We start from the raw sequence: 20,550 nt of genomic DNA on the forward strand, positions 1-20,550 counted from the left end.
AGCTCTACATAAACCTTATTATGACTAATCTTTCAAACAAATTCTAATAAATGTTATTAATTTAAATTATGTTTTCACGATCAGCCACAACAGAACCTATCAATCCGTTACACATTAACCTAGCATGTGTAATCTCTTAGCTCCGCATGGACCGACACGTCTCGATAGTCAGCTCCGCTGCTCTTCAGGACGGCGGCCAGTGGGACCTGGGCGGGTGGAGCAGAGGACCGGCGTCCCATCACGCGGTCAACTGTGGCCCGGCCGGAGCCGTCAGCGCCTCCCAGAGGGCTGACAGACGCAGGTGGAGGTGCCGGCGGCAGGTCAGCTCGGCCGCTGAGCCGTACCCAGCAGGTAGAGGCACAGCAGGTTCAGCGCTAGCAGGACCAGCACCAGCCCAGTGAGAACCTTCTGCACCCACAGACACGAGTTCATTTTCTGCTCCAGTCGAGAGTTGCAGGCCATCACTCGCATAAGCTGGTTAAAAAAATAAAATAAAATAAAATAAAAAACAGCTGGAGTTAGGGTTGGGACTGCATATCACAATTTTATCAGCAAAAAATATTGCTTGCATAGGAGTCATGATGCATTTGTGCTTTGTGTGCAGGTGGTGTTTGTTAGAGGAAATTAAAGTGTTCTGGTGAAGTCATAAAGAGCCTGTGCTGCCATGCAACCAGGAGGTTTTACTGCCACCATATCAGCTGCCCCATGTCTGTTCTTTCAGGCAGGAAGCGTTCCGATAACAGGAAGTCTACAGCAAAGTCTCGGTTTAATCCAACTGAGCTCGTGCTGAGTTCAGAAAACTTGGCAGCATTTTTAAAACATTAGAGTTAAAGTGAAAATCTACATTATGTAGTGAATTAACCCTTATATTAATACGGATGATGCTAAAGTCCGTGTCAAATGTCTATACAATTTGTCTCGATAGCAACCAGAATTTTTTTCTTCCCCCCCTACTATAAATAATTGACTGCCTCTGTCAGGAAAAAGCTAGAAAAATAAACATTTTAAATGATTATGATAGAACAGGCTGCAGGCGTTTCGTTTGATCAAATTGGACTTACTTCTGGGATGAAACAAACAGCACGCTGACGTCATGCAACCTTTGACTGTACTTGGCATTAATAACTTCTGAATGAGCTGGAGCCTAAGTCTCTATGTGTCCGTGGTAAACTTCAATAGTAATGGCACCTATGCCTTTAGCTTACGCCCAGTGATGCATGCGTAACGGCAAAGTGGTGGCGTTGTGAAAATCCTGGCATCAGAACTCACCGTCGTGCTCAACTCCTGCTGCCCGTTGGTCGATGTCTCCCCCAGGCTGTCCCTATGAGGGACGGCTGCCGACTTAACACTGTCCAGAACATGACAACGCAATCTGCAAGGAGGTCAGAGTCCAATGAGCAGATGTGCAAAACCGGCCCCACTTGATCAAAAAGGTACTTAGAGATCGACATGAAAACATGTAAAATGTGTTAGAAATGTGAAAATGTGTCTTCTTTCTCCTCGAGAGGAGAAAGAAGAGTAGTAAGAGGAAATTTGGATTCAAATTAACTCTCATATATAGACTTAGTATGATTAATTCCTACTGAATTAGTCAACTCTGATATGCAAATACAGCTTAGTAAATTAGAAAATGATCAAAAAGTTGATTTACTATAGGAATTCACAATGGACAAGGTCTTACTGCTCATTTATGGATGGATGGAAAGCATACATGTATTAACCGTTTTCATTTTCATGTCGATTGGTGTTTTACAATTATGTAATTGTCCTCCACTCTGTCTACATCGCATTTTATCAACAGGAGAAATAAAAGGAAACGAATACACACCGGTGCTCCATGATTTTGTTTTTTTGGACATCCTTCCAGAATTGAGTGAGTTCTTGTGATCCAGTGTTTTCCATTTCTGCAGCCATGATCAAAAATCTATCTTGTGGCGAGGCCTGGGAACCTGCACAGAACGCATCCATAAAACCATTTCAATAAACTATTATGGTTGATTTTGTAAAAAGTGGTGGGAGTGGGTCTGGGATCTCATGATTTTTGCTGGCAATATAACTTTTAATAAACCAAAGATATCGATGAATTGTGCTGTGACATTAAATGTGAGAATTACCTGGAAAGTAACAAAAATCAGTGGCAATAAAACTGACTTAAATTACAGTTTGAAAAACCTTTGTAAGGAAAAGAAGAAGAAAAAAAAATATCAAGACAGCAGCATAAAAACCAAGGTAACAGCCAGGTTTGCTGATTCTCCTCAGATACGCTCAGCACATCAAACCTCAAACTGACGTGTCGGTGTTTGAAGGTTGCACTTTGGTTCAACTCTCTGTCAGCTACCTGACTGTTTTGTTTTGGGAGGGGGAGTTTCTTTTATCTCACCTGAAATATGCATGTCGGGCAAAGAAAAAGTGACTGCCTGCACTTTGGGGAAGGTAACGCAGTGCAGCGTTTGATTATTCTAAAGCTCAGCTGCTGCGCATAGCGTGCAGAGCGTTAAGTGCTGTACCTCCATGCAAGGACACCACTATGTCCACCGAGGCCCCCGGTTCACAGCTGCTGCTGCTGGGCTTCACCCGGTACTTCTCGGGCGCCGTGGTGCGAACCTGCGCACGCAGAGGCACACGGGGCTCGTTAATTAAACGTTTTGATTCGTTACCAGGCGCGACGGTGTGATGACTCTCTCGTAACGCCAGAGTGAAATGATTTCACAATTACCTTAAAAGCCACCTGATTTTTGGTGACGTTGCTCAGAATAATAAGGCATTTCTTCTCGTTCTCACCGGAACCAAAGCTGAGCTCCTCAGAAGGACTGAAGCAGAAAAGAGATGGAGAGAAAAAAAAAAAAAAAAAAAAGGGTTTTTGTTACAACTACAGCACAAAAAAAAACAAAAAAAACATTTGAATCAAAACCAGAGGCTCATATATTAGAAAATGTGGCAAAAATTAAAAAAAAAAGAAAAAAAAAAAGCCTCGGTTTTCATTTGTCACTCCACACGCTTTGTTATTAAATCTTATTACATTCCGTTCTGGTGCATTTCTCGTTCCTTGGCGTCTGTGAGGTCTAATTATCTGGGGATATGAACCTTTTCCTGCTAACCACCATGCCTTCCCTAAGGGACAGTTTCTGTGGAAATGTGCTATAAAGAATGAAAATGGAATTTCTTTGTTTATATATTGGCTACAAACTATATTTTGCCTCACTGTGAAGGGAGGGGAAAAAAATAAACGGATCCTGACTATTGATGTGTCAATCAACATTCAAGAAATAAAGACATGAAGAAAAAAAAAATTCCTGAATCTTAAACTCAGTTGAATGAAAATGGTATTTATAGCACCCTCCATACTTATTGGCCAGTCAATTTATCTTTTATTAGAGCAACATAATTCTACACTAAAAATTCTGTAAAAACGTCACCCTTTGCTAATCGGACCAAAGGACATCCGAGGACTATCATACAAAAAAGAACAACTTGAGCACAACCCGTTTATTATACTTGGACAAATAAAGCAAATGATTTGTTTAAAAAAAATGGTTTATATTCTTTAAGTGTTTTTCTCTTATATTCTTAAGAGAAAAACTGAAGCAAAACAGAAAATATTTAACAATACCCAAGGTAAAGTGTCTTTCAACATATTCATCTTATTCTCTTGCCAGAAATAAACTCAATGGTGAACTTGGTTTTTCACTGCAGAATTTCTTCACCACTCAAATTACAATACTGAATTTTTCAGTGTGCGACTATACTACCGTGATAAAAATAATTAACTCACCTTAAAAAAATAAAATAAAATATGAAGATAATTCAAAACAAGACTGCTCGGCATAAAGACCATGAACTTTTTCTAGGTTATTGGTTGTTGAGCTGTGGTCCAGTTTAAATTAACAGGAAAAATAATAATAATAATTGTATGTGGGTTTTTAAAAAAATCGACCAACAAAATTAAGCTATACGTTAAAATAAATTACATAAGTGATGCAACTTCCACGAAAAAAACAAAACAAAACAACAACAACAAAGAAACACACACACAAAAGTAAATGTTCCCACTTTAATTTCTGAACTTATCCCAATGGAAAGTTTATTAACAGATGGGTATTTTTGTTTATTGGAGCAGAAAATCTAAATTTGGCATGAGATGAACAGCCAACAAAATAGAGCAACAAATTTTATAGCCAAAAGGAGAAAAACAAAACAAAAAAAAACACAAAAAGCCCAGTGCTTTATAATTTAGGCACAACGTTCTTTTTGCTTTCCTTGTGATGAGGAGCACCTAATTTGTCCTCCAATCAAGTTTACAGCAGTCCAATTTGCAGGGCATGTGATTAGACCGACTTGGCTTCAGTGCACAGTGAACACTGGGGACCTAAGCTTTGCAAACAAGGAAACCAGTATAGATTTTAATATTTTATTTAAATGCAGCCTAGTTATGTTCCATGGCCTAAAACTGCCAAGAATAAAGCCTTTTTTTCCCCTCTCTTCTTAATGGCCTTGTGTATTCTTTTCTCCCTTCAAACAGCTGTAGAAACAGGCTCAGAGCGAGCCTAGGAACCTCTGGCAAACACAAGATCAAAGACCACTACTCTCTTCTGAAGCCCCCAGCCTTGAATTAAAAGCTAACAGAGCTCCGAAGTATAACTGCATTTAAGGCTCGGTTTAATCGGTTTATCTCTATAATTCACAGCTCAGAGCAGTCAGAAATCCTCACTTCAAAGCCGCCACACAGTGGAAACAGAACTCGGCTGACATTATTCTTGAAAATGACATCATATAGTACGAGGTTTAAAACAAAAAAAAAAAAAAAAAAGTTGCAGCACTTGAAACAAATTGATTTGAATGCCAATGAATATTGGATTCAAATTCCTATGAAAATGTTCCTTTTTTTTAAATGTTTTTGCAATATTACATGTTGGTGGAACACAAGTTGCCCATTATTGTGAAATGGTAGAGTGATTTTATTAAAACATGTTTTTATTAAAACAAACAAAAAAAAATGTTATTTTGAAATCAGAATAATTTTCTTCCACTTGACAATCACAAATAAGACATATTAAAGTTTGCGGTTGTTCTGTGAAAAATGTTTCAAAAGGTCAAAGGGTAAGCCTCCTTCTGCAAGGCTTTTTCTGAACGACTGTGTGCCGTGAAGGAAAAGAGGATCCTGGCGCCCCTGTTGAGTGGTAATTAATTGCTTGCCGGCGTTTCTTAGTAGAATGGGTTTCAGCGTTTGATTTACAACACCAACTCATTTTTAATCAATGAAAGATCGACTGGAAACATCCTGGATTCCTGCTCACGTCTCACAAGATCAATCAGGGCAAAAAGGCAGAAAAACATCAATAATGACCTGAAGCGTCAAGTCGATGTGTGAAAAACTTAACTTTTTGCAACCAAAAGAGAAAAGAAAAAAAAAGAAAAGAAAAAAAGTGCAATTTTTTTGTGTGCACCAATTCAAATTACAACTATTTTACTCCATCTACGCATTCTATAAGGCACCAGTATATCAATTTTATTATAAACATTTCCTTCAAAATGTTTTAGAATGATAATATTTGGCTACTGGGAATTTCTTCTTCATATGTTGTGAGCAAAGAACAAAAAACATAAACTACATTTCCTTCAAAATGTTTTAGAATGATAATATTTGGCTACTGGGAATTTCTTCTTCATATGTTGTGAGCAAAGAACAAAAAACATAAACTACTAAAATAACAATTAGCACCGGGATAATAGAATAAAACAATCACATGGTAACTAAGATGGCTACCCTGGCTTCAGGTCTTACAAATGAGTTTTAAATCCAGCATAGAAGCACATTACAACACAGCCTGATTACAGCTGGAGATAAGATCCAGATAGGTGCTATCATGCCTAACCGTTAGTGCTGCTAGGTAAAAGCAAACCGATACGTTCTGCCCTATTTGCGCTGAAATGAAGCAGCGAGGAGAAATTCTGCAGGGGCCTGAACAAACACTCAGAAATGGGTTAAAACTCACAAAGGGATTGTGCAGTAATTGTGCGCTCAGCATGTACCGTTTCAGGCTTAGGTTTTAGCATGTGAGCCCGTTTGCTCAGATCGTCTTCTGAAACACTTTTCAGAAGACAACTACAACATGGCCAGACTGGATAAATTAATATGTCCCGGTCTTATTTTTTTTTTTAAATGTGGACAAAGCTCAATTATAATTCCAGCTGACTCACACAGTTAAAATCAACGTCACCAAAGCTATGCAGAAGTGTGGACGTTTTTTTTTTTTTTTTTTAACAAACAAAGCACTTCCCCTTTTGTTCTTTTTCACTCTCCAGTTCTTTCATACTTCCTGCTACAATTACTGTTATATTCATCAACAAAGAGCACAGTCATTTTCATATACGACCTTCATTTGTATAGCAACGGCGGAAAATTTCCGTGACAGTTTTCATATCGTTACGCTCAAACACGGATGAGAAAATGGTCTTTGAGAGACTTCCTGCTTTTGTAGGTGTGATGAAAACAGTTTGATGTGTCGATAGTTGTGCACACGGAGTCACGAGTAAAGTTGGCTTGGCTGCAAATATAAATGGAGCAGTTTTCTATGTCATTTACATGTACAGCGGATATGAAAAGCGTAACCACGACTGTTGGAAGGTCGGGTCTTAGGGACTCATAAAGGACAAGGACACCAGAGGGAATTATTTCAAAGCTTCTTTGTCTTTAATGTAACATTTATCTGGTAAATACTGATACTAAAAAAATTAACAAATCTATTGGGAAGGAAAAAAAATAAAAATAAGTGTAGTAACTGGTTGCAAAAGTGTTTGCATCCTTTACCAATACTCCAATTAACTATTCATTCAGTTTCAGCAATCAGAATATTTTATATCCACTGTATAGAAATATGGATTAATATGCTGGATTGACCTGCTAGAAAACTAGCAGCAGCATATTTATATTCCCACATGGGTCCATAGCATGATGATTCAGAGTGACAGACAGCTACGCTCTCTGATCCATCAGTTTCTTGTCAGTCTGCATGACTTCACACTTACTCCTAAAGGACTGTTTGTTAAAAGGAAGGGCAAAGACGGAAAGGACACAAGCTAAAAAAAGAAGAAAAAAAAACAAACAAACTGGTTTTTCTTAGGTAAAGACCAGATAAAATAATCTTGAAGTAAGCATCCAAAACACAACACTTTGCAGCACTTTAGACTATTAGAAGTTGATAAAAATTACAATAGACTAACATTAAAACAATGAATATTCACCAAAAACTAAGTTTAGTCTATCTTTAAAGATCCAAACTTAAAAGTAAAGCAAGAAGACAAGGAAAAGCTGCAGTTTGTCCCATTTGGTCTGGGTTTTTATCCATTTAAAATATTTATACACATCTATGCCATCAACCATTAACCACCCTTGATAACTGATGTTTTCAAACCTAAGAAACTCAATACCTTAAATGAAAGTCTTTCGGCCAACCGATTTCCTGCATTTTGGGAGATCGATACTTAGATGTGAATCTGATCTCTTATCCCCCGATCTTGGCTACCTCAAAATAAAATCCTAAAAATGCAGTTAACAATAGTCACCCCACTGTTGCTAACTCGGCGACATTCTTGATATAGTTAGCAACATAAAACAAAAACAACAACAAAAAAAACTATTGGTATTGACCAAAATTGGAATCTGAAGGTCAGGCTTTTTAAAGATCGGTAATCGGCGATCAGTCAGAAAACTACAATCGGTTCACCCCTAGTGATTACAGATGGATTATATCCGCTGGCCATAAAGAAAAGATTATATCCAATCAATCTACAGTTAAGATGTTGTTTGCTTAAGACAGGGCTGTCCAAAGTCGGTCCTCGAGGGCCGGCATCCTACATGTTTTAGTTCTCTCCCTAGTGATAGTAACAACCTCCTCAGCAAGTCAATGTTCTCCTTAGGCCTTCTAACGAGCCATCGTTTGATGCAGGTGTGCTAAACCAGGGAGAGAACTAAAACATGAGGGATGCCGGCCCTCGAGGACCGACTTTGGACACCGCTGGTTTAAGATATTAAAAAGGGGTAGTTCTAGTTCCAGAGGCCTCACAAAAATATTCACACCACTGGATCCACGTTTTTTCATGCTACAACCACAAACTCAAATGTATTTTATATGTCCTCCCAACTCCTGTATTTAGTTGAACATGAGGACTAAAAATGTAGTTAACAATAGTCTCCCCACTGTTGCTAACTCGGCGACATTCTTGATATGTCGCCGAGTTGAGGACTGGTCAACTTTGACCAGTCCTCATGCCCCTCCTGAGGAAAAGCCATGATGCTGCCTCCTCCGTGTTTCAAGGTGGGGAGGACGTGTTCAAGTTGATGTGCTCCCTTAGTTTCCCATGCTATTTATCCTATGGGAGACTAATAAATTATCTTATAAATAATATACACATAAAGTGAGAAGATAAAGCGGGGCCTACCTAACATCTAGCAGAAGACCTTTGAAGGTGGTGAGCGGCTTCCTGACTCCTTTCACTCTCACGTTTGTGTCTCTTTCACCGTCCTCCGACCTTAAGCTTTCTTCTAGAAAATTCACCTGAAACGGAAAAAGACCACATAGTTAGAAAACACACAAAAGACATAGAATGTAATCATCGAAACCTCGCCTAGCATCCCGTCTTATAATCAAACATTTGACCTTTGGCCTCCAAGTAGAGGTCGCTATGAGTTAGTACAAGAAATCACAGTCAACTTTAATTAATAAGCTACTCTGTTAAAAAAAATAAATAAATAAATGTCATCGTTACCAGAATGAAATCCTAATAGAAAAACTTTATTTTTACTTTGTGGATGTACTGTCAATCAGACTCCTGAATTTTGCTCTTGGCAGCATCCAGAGAGAATGGAAAAATAAAACCAAGCATATCCATGAAAATAAGGAACCAGTGTAACCCTGTAATCTCATGACTTTTGACATTAAAAAAAAAAACAAAAAAACCTCATGAACCAAAGTAGGTCATTCGGGATAGAGTCATGAGATACCTCACACGGGGGAGCAGCAAAAGGCTCACGAACTTTGACCCAAATCCTTCCCAGACAGAACACCGACCACACAAAGGCTGACTAGACAGGCAGACGAGCTACATGACCGGCTGAGCCTTTAAAGTATATGGATGCTTGAGCCACAAAGAATGTACAGTGGATGGGACAGTGAAAACATCAGGAGACGGTAAACGAGAGTAAAGGAAGGAGCCAGTTGGGGGAAATGCGTGAGCAAACACTGCTGACTCAAAGGGGAAGTGTGTATTCCCAGTTTATAAGCTAAAAAATTTGCAAAGTTGTGTCTCCCTTTCTTGCAACTGCATCCTAAAAAACAAAACAAAAAAAAAAGACATCAGGAGATTGTCAGCTTCCAGTTTGATTATTTATTGAATTTCAAGAGAAAACTCAACACAATTATGTAAGAATCACATGTAAAGTGATTTGAAAAGTATAACAACTTCAAATTAGAGGGAAAAGTAAATGCTTAAAAGGAGATTGCACTTTATTACAGATACTGGAATTAAAAGTACATTGTAGTGATGAGAACAATCATTGGCCCCTTTTCTGACTCCCGTAATACAATTTCAAAAATCCATTATAGATTAATAGGGAACAAAAAAATAGAGGGCAATCTAATACGAGAAACAAATTAAGAGGCTACAGCAGAATGAAGAAATTAACGATCATTATAAAAGAAAGACATTTAAAATGCTCTTTCCATACATTGCACAATAAATGAAATGAATAGACAACTGACTTGTATTTGAAATGCACATGGTCAAGTATCCTTCTCTGCGCAATACAAATTAAGGCACACAGCAAACACTGTCAACACTGTTAAAAACTTTCAAGTTTCAGACTTGGCTAGAGATAATATCAGATTGTAAGGCACACAAGGCTTACATTAAAAAAGCAGCTTCAAATGGCAGGTTTGATTAAAGGATTAAGTGCTAGGGGTTAATAAGTTAGTCTACTGTAATAAAACAATAATTATCTTAGTAGTTATTAATCGGGAGGTTAGATGAGACAAATAATGTGAAATATTTATGGACATCAGGGAGTGTGCTGACCTTTTATAAAAGCTAATTAAACCGTGAAATGTGCGTCTCGCTTACATTAGTGTTTCCGAGGCGTGCAAAACCCCCCCCCCCAAAAAACAGCCCATTAAAAAAAGGCATCATCCGGTAATCACAAGGACGCAAATTTGTTGGGGCCAAATTGGAAATGTGAGATCCATGACGGGCGAAGGAATGGGCTCGTGTAGGAGCGGTGGTGGGAACTTGGGTCGACTTTAGCGGGAGGCGTACTCATGTCACATGAGTACAACCTGCCTCTCCAGCCTGCAGAGATCTTCCAGACATGGAGCTTCTGCTGTAGTTGTGATCCTAAAATCGCTTTACCACAGCCACCCCTTGTTTCCGCAACCAGAAAAGGGAAAAAAAAAAAAAAAAACAACAAAAAAGAAAGAGAAAATTAGCTTAAAGGAGCCATTAAGCCATCAGCTCAGTGCTTCTGGACCTCAGAGGACATCAACCAGACAGATGGTTGATGTGGGGAAAGTGGAGGCGTGTCTGAAAGAGACTTTTATTCATTTAGATAAGATGGATCAGAAGGAAAAGAATTAAATGTTGTGCGGAATGTTCTCAGACGAGCTCAAAGCGCCGACAGCCTGTTGTAACAACACAGAACCACATGTTTAGTCACACTTACGGCAAGAAATTCAACAACAACAAAAAAACCCCGACACTCTACATTAATACTTTTATGCTAAAAAAAAAGACCAACTAAACCAAAACCCTAACCTGTCAGTCAGTCAGCATTCCCATTCCTTCACCAATCTTTCATTTCAACCTTTTCCTTTAACTGGTCATCCTTGCTTTAAATACTTATATCACTTATAAAATATGGGTTTAGGTATGACCCTACAAAGTAGCAGAGTCACACAGCACCGCCACACCGCTGCTGCAAACTGCCAGTCAGCTGACTGAAAGAGGCTTCTGCACTTTCCTCTTGTTTTTCCTGCCTGTCTGGAAATACTCCCAGTACTGAAAAAATGCACAGAATCCTGTTGTGGAAACTAAAGAAGAACCTTCCCCACTATTATTATTAGCTTGCTTTACTTCTATTAAGCGCAAGGACAAAATGCATATGATTCTCCAGAATAAAAAAAACTGAAAGCTTTGACTAGATGCCTCTAAAGAGGAATTACCATATAATACTACAGACGCTTTCCGCCAAGAGGAGGTTGTTAATAACTGGGGCCATAATTTGGTGATGGAAGCAGCTCAGACTACTGTTGTAAATGATTGCAGTTTTTCAGACGAGCTGCTCAGTGACTTTTCACCCTGAATATTCAGGAAATGTTTATTAGATCATCTGACAGCCTTATTTATAGCCTTCCTTCTGACATGCACTCGGGAATAGATTACTTTGTTTCTGAGGAGTTTCCTAAGACTGATTGTGTAAATATATTTTGACAAGCTAGCGAGAAAAACATCTTCCTCTTCCTGACATGGCTGACTTAAATAGTCTGATGCGTGGAGGACTTTTGTGCTTTTACATAAAATAATTAGCTCAAAATAGCCTTTTGTCAACTTGTACTCCTTTTGTGTATCCATGTACTTAACAGTTGTTTATTGGTTTACGTCTCTTGGTAGTCTGATAATTCTGATAAATTATGGAGATAAATGGTCATAAAAAAGACTGAAATCTCATGTATTATTTAATAATACTGTGTGCATTCTTTTTCAAAAGTTTTCCATCCCATTTTCTATAAATGCGGTTCTGATTCCTGTTTGGATCAGTCAACTTATGAAATGTTAGAGATCAACGCTGAGCAATCTCCTGCTGGCAGAAATTATTCAATGGAGTCAAATAACTCAGCTGTCAAATCAAGCATGAAAAGAACAAAATGAGAAACAAACGGGGTTTCATAATCCACTTGAAACGTCTCGCGGGAGACAGCGACTTCCTGGACCAAAAAGTCAGGAAAGAATACTGCAAAAGTACAAAATGACTCAAATCAAATAATAATAAGAAACGATTTAAAGACAGCAATGTAACTTTTAAGAACAAATAGGATTCTTTTTCCCTACGAAGAACACAACATAAGCTCAAACCTCAGCCTGTAGATTACACTTAGGCTGACAAGTAAATGATGTGGCTTGCTTTAAAAGTCTTAATCTCTTGTGAATAATCAGCGTGGCAGCTTTTTTAACAATCGGATCATTGTTTGTCCAGTAAAGCTTTGTGGGAGGAGCTCTGGCTAACGTGGTTCGTCTCATGTAGACTGCAGCTCAACCTGCTGTGTGTCCACATATTTGTGGACATATTACAAACCCTGACTCTCCCTTTGTCATTTGAATCCTCTATGAAGCTGAATATAGCAGTCAAAAACTTACAGAAAAAATGGAAAAAGTGTAAGTTTAATCTTTTTCAAATACGACAACGTATATATACAACGTTGTAGTACTCGCTTGTGTGTTGCAATTCTAGATTTTTCCAGACTTGATTTTCCAGAGTTCCTGGCAATTTTAGCCAATTTTTAAAGTATAAATACTTTCCATATGAGTTTATGGAAAATGTCTCTGAAGACATACACATAAATAGATGCACACATAGATAGATTATCATGGACAAAATGATAATTAGAAAGAGGAATGATGAATGATGGATAAAAATGATGGTTGGATAAAAGATCGCTAGGGAAACATATAGACTGATGCATGAACACAAATCTTAAGAGAATGAGGGAGAAAAATAGAAAAAAGTCTGGAAACATTTTTTTTTCTATACTCCCATTATACTTATTCCACACTAATCCAAAATTAGAATCATATTCCAGAGTTTTACAGCTTGCATAGAAACCCTGTAAATGTGTCCACCTTATGTCGTTTATTAATTTACGGTTTGTTTTCATAAAGTATCATTCAAGGAAAAAAAAAAAACGCAAAAGGAAGCATAAAAATATCGCGGCAGGAGATCTGGGTAATCCTGACGGGGAGTCAGAAGAGAATCTGTGACATACATGACACGAGCTGCAGGCTGTCTACATCCAGGGTGAAGCAATGAGAAACCATACTGAGAAGGAGGCGACAGCAGCTTTAACATTTCCAGGCTGCAAGCCGTCTCAGTGATGGCGCTTCATGATGCGGGGAGGAGGAATCTTTTGACAGCATGGAAGAGCTTAAGTAACAGACCTTCTGTGGACACCATGAGGAACTGAAGAGCAGCAGCGTGCCTGTGAAGGCTTAGCTGGATTTAATGCAAGCCAAAAAAAACCCCCTAAAGAACAAACTCAACAGACACCATGAAACACAGCTTACTGATAATCACATAGCCGGCCTGATTACACTCTGAAATCTGGAGGTCCTGACTAAAAACAGGACAAGAGGAGTTTAAAATGTGCAAAGTCACAACCTGGTCACCTCTGTCTGAAATGAGTCAATCTAAAAAACTAAAGCCGGGTGCTTCTAAATGTGTCGGAGTCAAATAAATCACACTTCGTTCTCAATCATATAAGACGATACAACTATGACCCATCCAAAATCAAATTCATGAGGTCCAAAGCATAATTCTAGAAAACACATGGTGCAGCTGAGTCTCATATGTATACTTTTGCAAGAAACTAACATAATTTCTTTTTGTCATCATTTTGGGTTTTCATAGCAAAAATAAAAAGATTTATTCGATGTATTCACGAAACAATTTACCTTTTTGGGCTTTGCCACGATCTCGGAGTTGAAGCTGGACTCGAGGGCGTCTCGGCTCTCCATTTCACCCTCTTTGCTCTCGGCGTCGTCCTCGCCCGCCATCGGCCCGTTCTCGCACAGCGGGGTTTGGAAGTCATCGTCCGGAAGAGGCGGGTACGTGTACTTGAAGTGGTCCTGGAAGAAAGGGGGCACATCATCTTGCTTACTGCAAATCTGGCATGTAAAGTGCAACTGATGGGTTCCAATTTATAATTATAATATTTTATGTCTAATTAAAACAGAAAGTTATTAACTTTAAACGTGTCAGACGGGAAAAAAAAAATTGCAAAGGGAAGATGTTTTATGATGTAATGAGGTTAATAGATTCACAAAAACTACATGAGCCATATAAGAGGAAAATATACACTTGATCATTTTTTAGCAATTTCTAAAATATTTTAACATCATAGCAAAACATATAGAACCTCGCATCATTAGTTGTAGTTATTGAATTTTTTTGTACTTTTTCTTACATTAAGACCACAAACCTACATGTCTCTTTGTGCGACTGCATACATCAGAGCAATATGAAGCAGGACATAACTGTAAAATTATAGAAAAGAGGTTTATGGTTTTCCAAGAGCGCCTATGGACAAAAATATGCCATGCAGTTGTATGTCATTTAATCTCAGTATAAAAGCTGCCGTTTTGTGAAAAACCTCAGAGGTATGTTAGAAAACATCAGAGAACAATTAGCAATATGAAAACTAAGGAGCACAGCAGACAGGTCAGACGTAGAAATTATCCAATCGAGTCAAATAACTCGGTTGTGAAATCAAGCATAAAAAGTACAAATGAGAAACAAACGGGTTTCATAATCCATGTGAAACGTCTCGCGGGACGTTTTACACGGAAACGTCAGGGAGAGAGTTGAGGAAGTTCAAAGTAGAGTTGGATTACAAAACAATACTCTAAGCCAGGGGTGCCCAAGTCCAGTCCTCGAGAGCTACCATCCTGCAAGTTTTAGAAGTATCCTTACTCCGACAGACCAGGATCAGCTCTACAGAGGCCTGATAACGAGCCATTCATTTGATTCAGGTGTGTTAAAGAAGGGATGCATCTGAAAGTTGCAGGATGGTAGCTCTCGAGGACTTGACTTGGGCACCCCTGCTCTAAGTATTGAACAGTTCACTGATCACTGTTCAAGCCATCATCCAAAAGCGAAAAGGACGATGCACATCTGCCAACCCAACGACAGGTAGAAAACAAGCTATCCTGACAGGACAGGCAGGTTATTATTAATCAGAATAGCAGCAAGCCAGAACAACCAAAACATACAGCCAAAGATGCAACAGGATGTTTAGAAAGCACATTATTGAGCTAATATGGCCTAGTCCAAACCAAAATCCAGTTGAATATCTGTAGATATATATGTATGCAAAATAAATTCAGTGTCTATATGTGCAGCAGTAATTGCAGCGAAAGATTCTACAGGATATACATTTGACATATTAGTAAAAAATGTAAAACCCTTGTATCATTTTCCATCCACATCCCACCAAAATACATTAAGGTTTGTTTTTGTGGTACATTTAAAAATGTGAAAAGGTTTAAGAAGTAAGAATACTTTTGAAAGGCTAATTAACAGCCATTTGATATAATGGAGTTTCTCCAAAATGTAAAAAAAAATATTAGCCGATTCTAACATTTATTTTCTAAATGAAACAAATCAGAGAATTGAGCACATCGAGGGGGGTGACGAAAAACACAGGAGCATACCGATCCACCCAGGTGAGGCGGCAGGTGCTCTGCACCAATATATGTGTGAATCTCAGCTTTGGTTGCAAACTTCAGCTTTGCGATGGCTTCTGGTCCCAACCAGGACTTTATAATCTTCCATGCCGCTGTAACCAGGATAAACGTTTAGAAATCATGTTTTTAATGAAGTCACAGTGCAGCAAAAATCATCAATCAGACTTATCCTCACCGTTCATGATCCAAGGCATTTCCACTATGATCATTTTAGCTGAAAAAAAAAAAAAAAAAAGAAAAACGTTCCTTGATAAAAACAACTGTGTTCTTTTGTGCATATTTGACTTAAAAGCAGCTGCAAAGATCACAAGCAATCCGTAATTGGAATATAATATCCCTGGTATGTCATAATATCTTTCAGTGTTATGTTACTTACATAAAAACTTTGGATAGTATACTTTGAAGCAATTGATGACATACTTCACAAAGTCCATGTCCTAAAACAAACAAAAACAAATTATAAATTAAGAGATTCACAAAGGAAACGACCTCAAAAGTCTTAGTGTAAAGTAGCACAAAAATATGCATGAGAAAATGATTTTGATAGGAGGATGTTCTCATTTGATCGCCTCTAGATCTGAAGTTACCCACTAAGGATTAAATAAAAATTAAATGCAAGTCCGTTTGAACAATTTTCAATACTTTTCAACACTGATAAAAGAAGAAGTCTCGGGTCTCCGCTGTTTATTGAACTATATTAAAACATAATTTAAAGATTTCTTCTGCAGCTTGGCAAGTTTCATGTGGTGGTTCTTCTTCTACTGCCTATACTATTTGAGTAGATCAGACAGGCTGTCCGAAAGGCCAACAGGAAGGATCTTTAGGCCTTGGCCAGGCTCCATAACAGGCTCGAAGCCTCACTCATTTGCAGTGGACTCACTCCTAAGCCCTAATTAGATCACACTGACTGGCTCTAGTGAAGCTCATCGTGGGCTTCGAAAGAACCCCCCACCTCAAGTCTCTCTCATCTGCTCTTCTAAACAAATAATTGTATGTCATGTGTCTATAGTTGGCTTGTGTTGGGCAATGACAGATTTAACAGTCCTTTCTCCAGCAGGGCGTCACTGACTGAGAGAAAGTGAGTGAAAGGATTAGACAGTCAACTCGAATTGACCGTCAGGATTTAAAGGCTACTTTAATCTTCAACGTGTTAAAAACCACTGAAGAGCTCGCCGCCTTGCTACATCCTCTCACAAATGCCAGGAGATATGACCATATGAGATGTTCTTTTTCATAACAAAACTCCAGCTGAGCTGAAAAACAATGAAAGCACACAAGGCTGGACTTACAATATTGCTAAGGCCGGACTCCGTCATATCAAACACCACGGTGAGCGGCATCCCGGGTTCCTTCTTTGCGTACCGCTCCAGCCAGAAGGCGACGTACTTCTTCTTGTCCACGACTGTTTTTGCATCCTTGATGTGCAGCTTCACCTTAAACCAGACTGTACGCAAAGAACAGGATCTGTTTTATTTCTTAAAACGAGTCAGAAATGCTCATATATGTCTTTCATGAAAACATAATGGCTGAGCCGTCAGTGCATTAGGCATGTGTTGGCAACCAAGATTTTAAAAAGCTACAGTCTCTAAATGCTTTCCACCAAAGTGTGCCATGATTTAAATTCCTTTTCATGAGATGCAGGAGGAAGTGCTAAAGAGACCAACATTTTTTTTTCCCTTAACTGTATGTAGCATACAGCTAAGTAATTTAGTAATTTAGAGTAATTTAATTGATTTGGTGCAGAAATTAACATTTCTGTAAATGCACCAGAATTAGCCAAAAGGCTATTTTTCATCTATTGCCTCTGGACAACAAACCACCTGTTGCTGTGCACTGGTGGTTAGAGTTGGTTAAAAGTAACATGCTACCATTTTCCTTTACTTGCAACAAAGACAAGGTTAGATGTTTGAAAGTGTTCTAAAAGTAAAATATTGACAGGTATGGGATTGAAACTAAAGGAGCACCTCCTGTCACTCTCAATAAGGCGACACCATATTAGTCTAAGAACAACACTAATATAATATGAAACAAAATTCTTAGTAATAAAAATGTTTATGTAAAAACTACTATTAAATTTATTCCAGCTTTTAGTTTAAGCCAAAAATAACTAAAATTAAGAGATAACTATGTCTTAAGAGTAAATATGTTGGGATATTTTATCTATAATAGGAATAATTGTTGCTCTTCAATTTAAAATAAAATCAATTAGATATTGATATATTTTTTTAATTTAAAATACTAAAAAAATATGTAATATAATATTATGGCATAAATAAACAGCTTTGGTATTTATGATCCATAGCATAAATACCATGGGACTTCTACTCAAAAATTACAATGGGAAAATCCATATCGTTCCAGTGTGTGTGGGTCAGGCTGTATTAGAACGTCTGCGTACAGAGTTTGTTGCCTTCTCTGTCGTAGCCATGGAGGAAGACGGCACCGCTCTCAAACATCCACCTGGGAATGGTGCCCTCGCTCACGTCTGCAATGAAGACAAACAAATGACTTATGATGGGGCAATTATCAGACAGAGATACAGGCGACATGACAAGCAATCAGTTGAGGCAATCCGGATGGTGTTGGTTCCCCAAAAATTCAGACTTAGAGCCATACGAATTTCATTTGGGTTTTTTTTTCCTGGATGTACTAAATATAAAGGAAATAAAAAAATAAAAAATAAAAAAAATGCTCCCTACAGTCCTCGCAACATCCCGGGGACATAAAGCCGCACATTTATCAGCTCTTTTTAAAAGTTGAAGCAGAGAACTAACAGCATGTCATGAGTCCTGCATCCACATCCCAGTGGCCTGAGACACTAATGACTCAAATAAATCACATTTCCTAAAACAACTCGGAGAAAAATAGAATTTACTGGATTAAAAGGCCAGCAAACAACAAGTCTTTCAAATTTCTCCGGAGAAACAGAGTGCATTGTTCTCTGTGGTAACTTATGCATGGAGATATGGCTGTTTAACACACAAAGAGACTCTGTTTTTCCGAGATAAGCACAAGGGCAACCACAGATTTGTGTTAGGAGCTTGCAACACATATGCCAATGTCAACATTTCTACTTTGAGCAAAGCTGGATGTTGAACTTCAGTACGTTTGAGCGCTAGCATGAATGCTGTCTACCAGAACCTGCCTTTATTGTTCCTTTTCTCCTTTATTTAATTTCCTCTAGAGTTTCTATATTTATACTTTACGCCAGGAAGCTGTGAGTTATTGAATGAAATGTCAGATTCCATGCTTTTGCGCACAATCTTGGTCAGTGAAGAAGATTCTGCTGGGGATTTCTGTGAGCATTATTAATGTCAGATCTGTAATACTAAATTTAGCGTCTCCAGATTTGGGTCCAGTTTCTTTTTAGAGAAAAACTTCCGTAGTGCTCAAAAGTGGGTTGCTTAGAACAAAGAACTTTTACATTGCTCAAACTTCAAACACTACAAAAGTGCCAGAAACAAACTTTGCTCCTTTTCAATATAAAACTAAAAAGTGAGTTTGAGGTTTCTGGCTCTAGTGCCAAGCGAAAAGTTTGGCATCTGTTTATTGGTACAGATAGGAGGTAAAAAAAATAAAAAATAGGTAAAAAAATGAAATTATACAATGGCAAAATAGAAAGACTTTGAAGTCAAGTAAATTCCTTTTTACTTTTTAATTATTCTGGCCTTGTTTTATTTTATTTTATTTCTTGCAAAGTAAGTAAAATAAGGGATGTAAGTTACCACTAAATTTAAGCTTTTAGAATGAATTTGCAGTTTTAAATTTTAACATGCCTGCGTAATTGACTTGTGTATCATTTCTAAAGCAATGCAATGGCCATTTAAATAAAAATTACGTTTCTTTTGACATGGAACTCTTTTGACGATTAAAACAGTTATTCCAGCATCTTACCATTTATCCCAAACTCTTTTCTCCAGAGTAGACTTTCGTCTATCATCTTCAAGGTGTCATCAACAACATACAATCTCCATGTGAGGTAGGCTTCCACCAGAGCATCCTCCTGCTCAATCCTCTCCACATCCCTGGAGTCATACTTATCTGTTGAGTCTACAAACACGGCACAAATACTCAATCACATGACGTTCAAGCAGGTAAAGCAGCAGGTTTCACTTTCAAACACTCACTGACTTTAACAGTTTTAAAACTTTAATTGTTCATGGGAGTCCATAATAAACCATATTAAAGTCCCACGGGAGGTCAGAAATGTTGTATATCTGGGGTGTGCAGAACTGTGCTCCAATTAGAATGTAACAACTTTGTTAAATTCTAATTGGAGCCCTTCACGTCCTTGTTGAAGCTTAGCTGAGCTCTTACTGCCAAAGCAAATAAGCAAAAATACGAATAAGTATGCAAACAAAAGTAACAATGGAACAGATCCAAAAAATAAAATCGTCTGAAGGCAAATTTATGTTGAGTGAGTGAGTTAATATCCGCTTATCCACAATAACCGTGTTACCTTTGAGTAACTCATTCTTGAATCTCTGCCTGATCTCCACTATTTTCTTCTCAAGGTCCTGTCAAAACAGAGTTTATTCGGGTTAGATTCGGGTTAGACTGTTGCGGAATAAACGGTTAACGGTCATCAACTACCTGTTCTCCTTGCTGCGGTTCATGCTCTGCCATATTCAGCTGTCCCTCCGCGGCTCTGTGGTAGTTCCGCGTTGTTGGTTTTTTGTTGTTGTTGTTGTTCAGGCTGCTAAGTTAGCAAACTAGCTGCTCTGAAGAATCACTGCTAAAAGTGTGAAGCTGGGATCCGGATGGTGCCATTTTGGCTCCATTCGTGGCCACGCCTCCGAGGGTTGTTTCATTTTTGCGTACGGAAAAGAGTTGTAGAATGGACAGTTCTAACTCTCTTCGCTAACATTACAAATATTTCCGATAAAGGATGAAGCATAGCTAACAATTCTATCATATTGTCGCAAATTCTGTTTTATCTTGTGCTTACAGAAGCTTACCCACAATGCACTAGGATTGACAGGAAGTTTAGTTCCACCTACCGGGGTGACGCTGAAGTCAGCTTCCGAATGAAAATTGGGCAAAGGG

The 20,550-nt window shown here is 38.3% G+C and overlaps 1 protein-coding gene across 1 annotated transcript; it reads right to left on the minus strand.

The window, feature by feature from the left end:
* Positions 1–6: 6 nt before the first annotated feature.
* LOC103134230 (motile sperm domain-containing protein 2-like) lies at positions 7–20,273 on the minus strand. The gene is made up of 15 exons (XM_007546379.2): positions 20,098–20,273; positions 19,964–20,021; positions 19,399–19,554; positions 17,903–17,989; positions 16,794–16,948; positions 15,881–15,941; positions 15,680–15,718; positions 15,472–15,596; positions 13,714–13,887; positions 8,440–8,555; positions 2,717–2,810; positions 2,508–2,604; positions 1,829–1,949; positions 1,270–1,372; positions 7–474 (listed from the first exon to the last, which is right to left on the minus strand). Exons 1-15 carry the CDS (start codon positions 20,128–20,130, stop codon positions 322–324), a joined length of 1,572 nt encoding a protein of 523 aa, XP_007546441.1. The 5' UTR covers positions 20,131–20,273; the 3' UTR covers positions 7–321.
* Between the last annotated feature and the right edge of the window lie 277 nt (positions 20,274–20,550).

The sequence above is a fragment of the Poecilia formosa genome, unplaced genomic scaffold (genome assembly GCF_000485575.1).
Source record: "Poecilia formosa unplaced genomic scaffold, Poecilia_formosa-5.1.2 Scaffold16, whole genome shotgun sequence".
In the NCBI taxonomy this organism is placed as follows: domain Eukaryota; kingdom Metazoa; phylum Chordata; class Actinopteri; order Cyprinodontiformes; family Poeciliidae; genus Poecilia; species Poecilia formosa.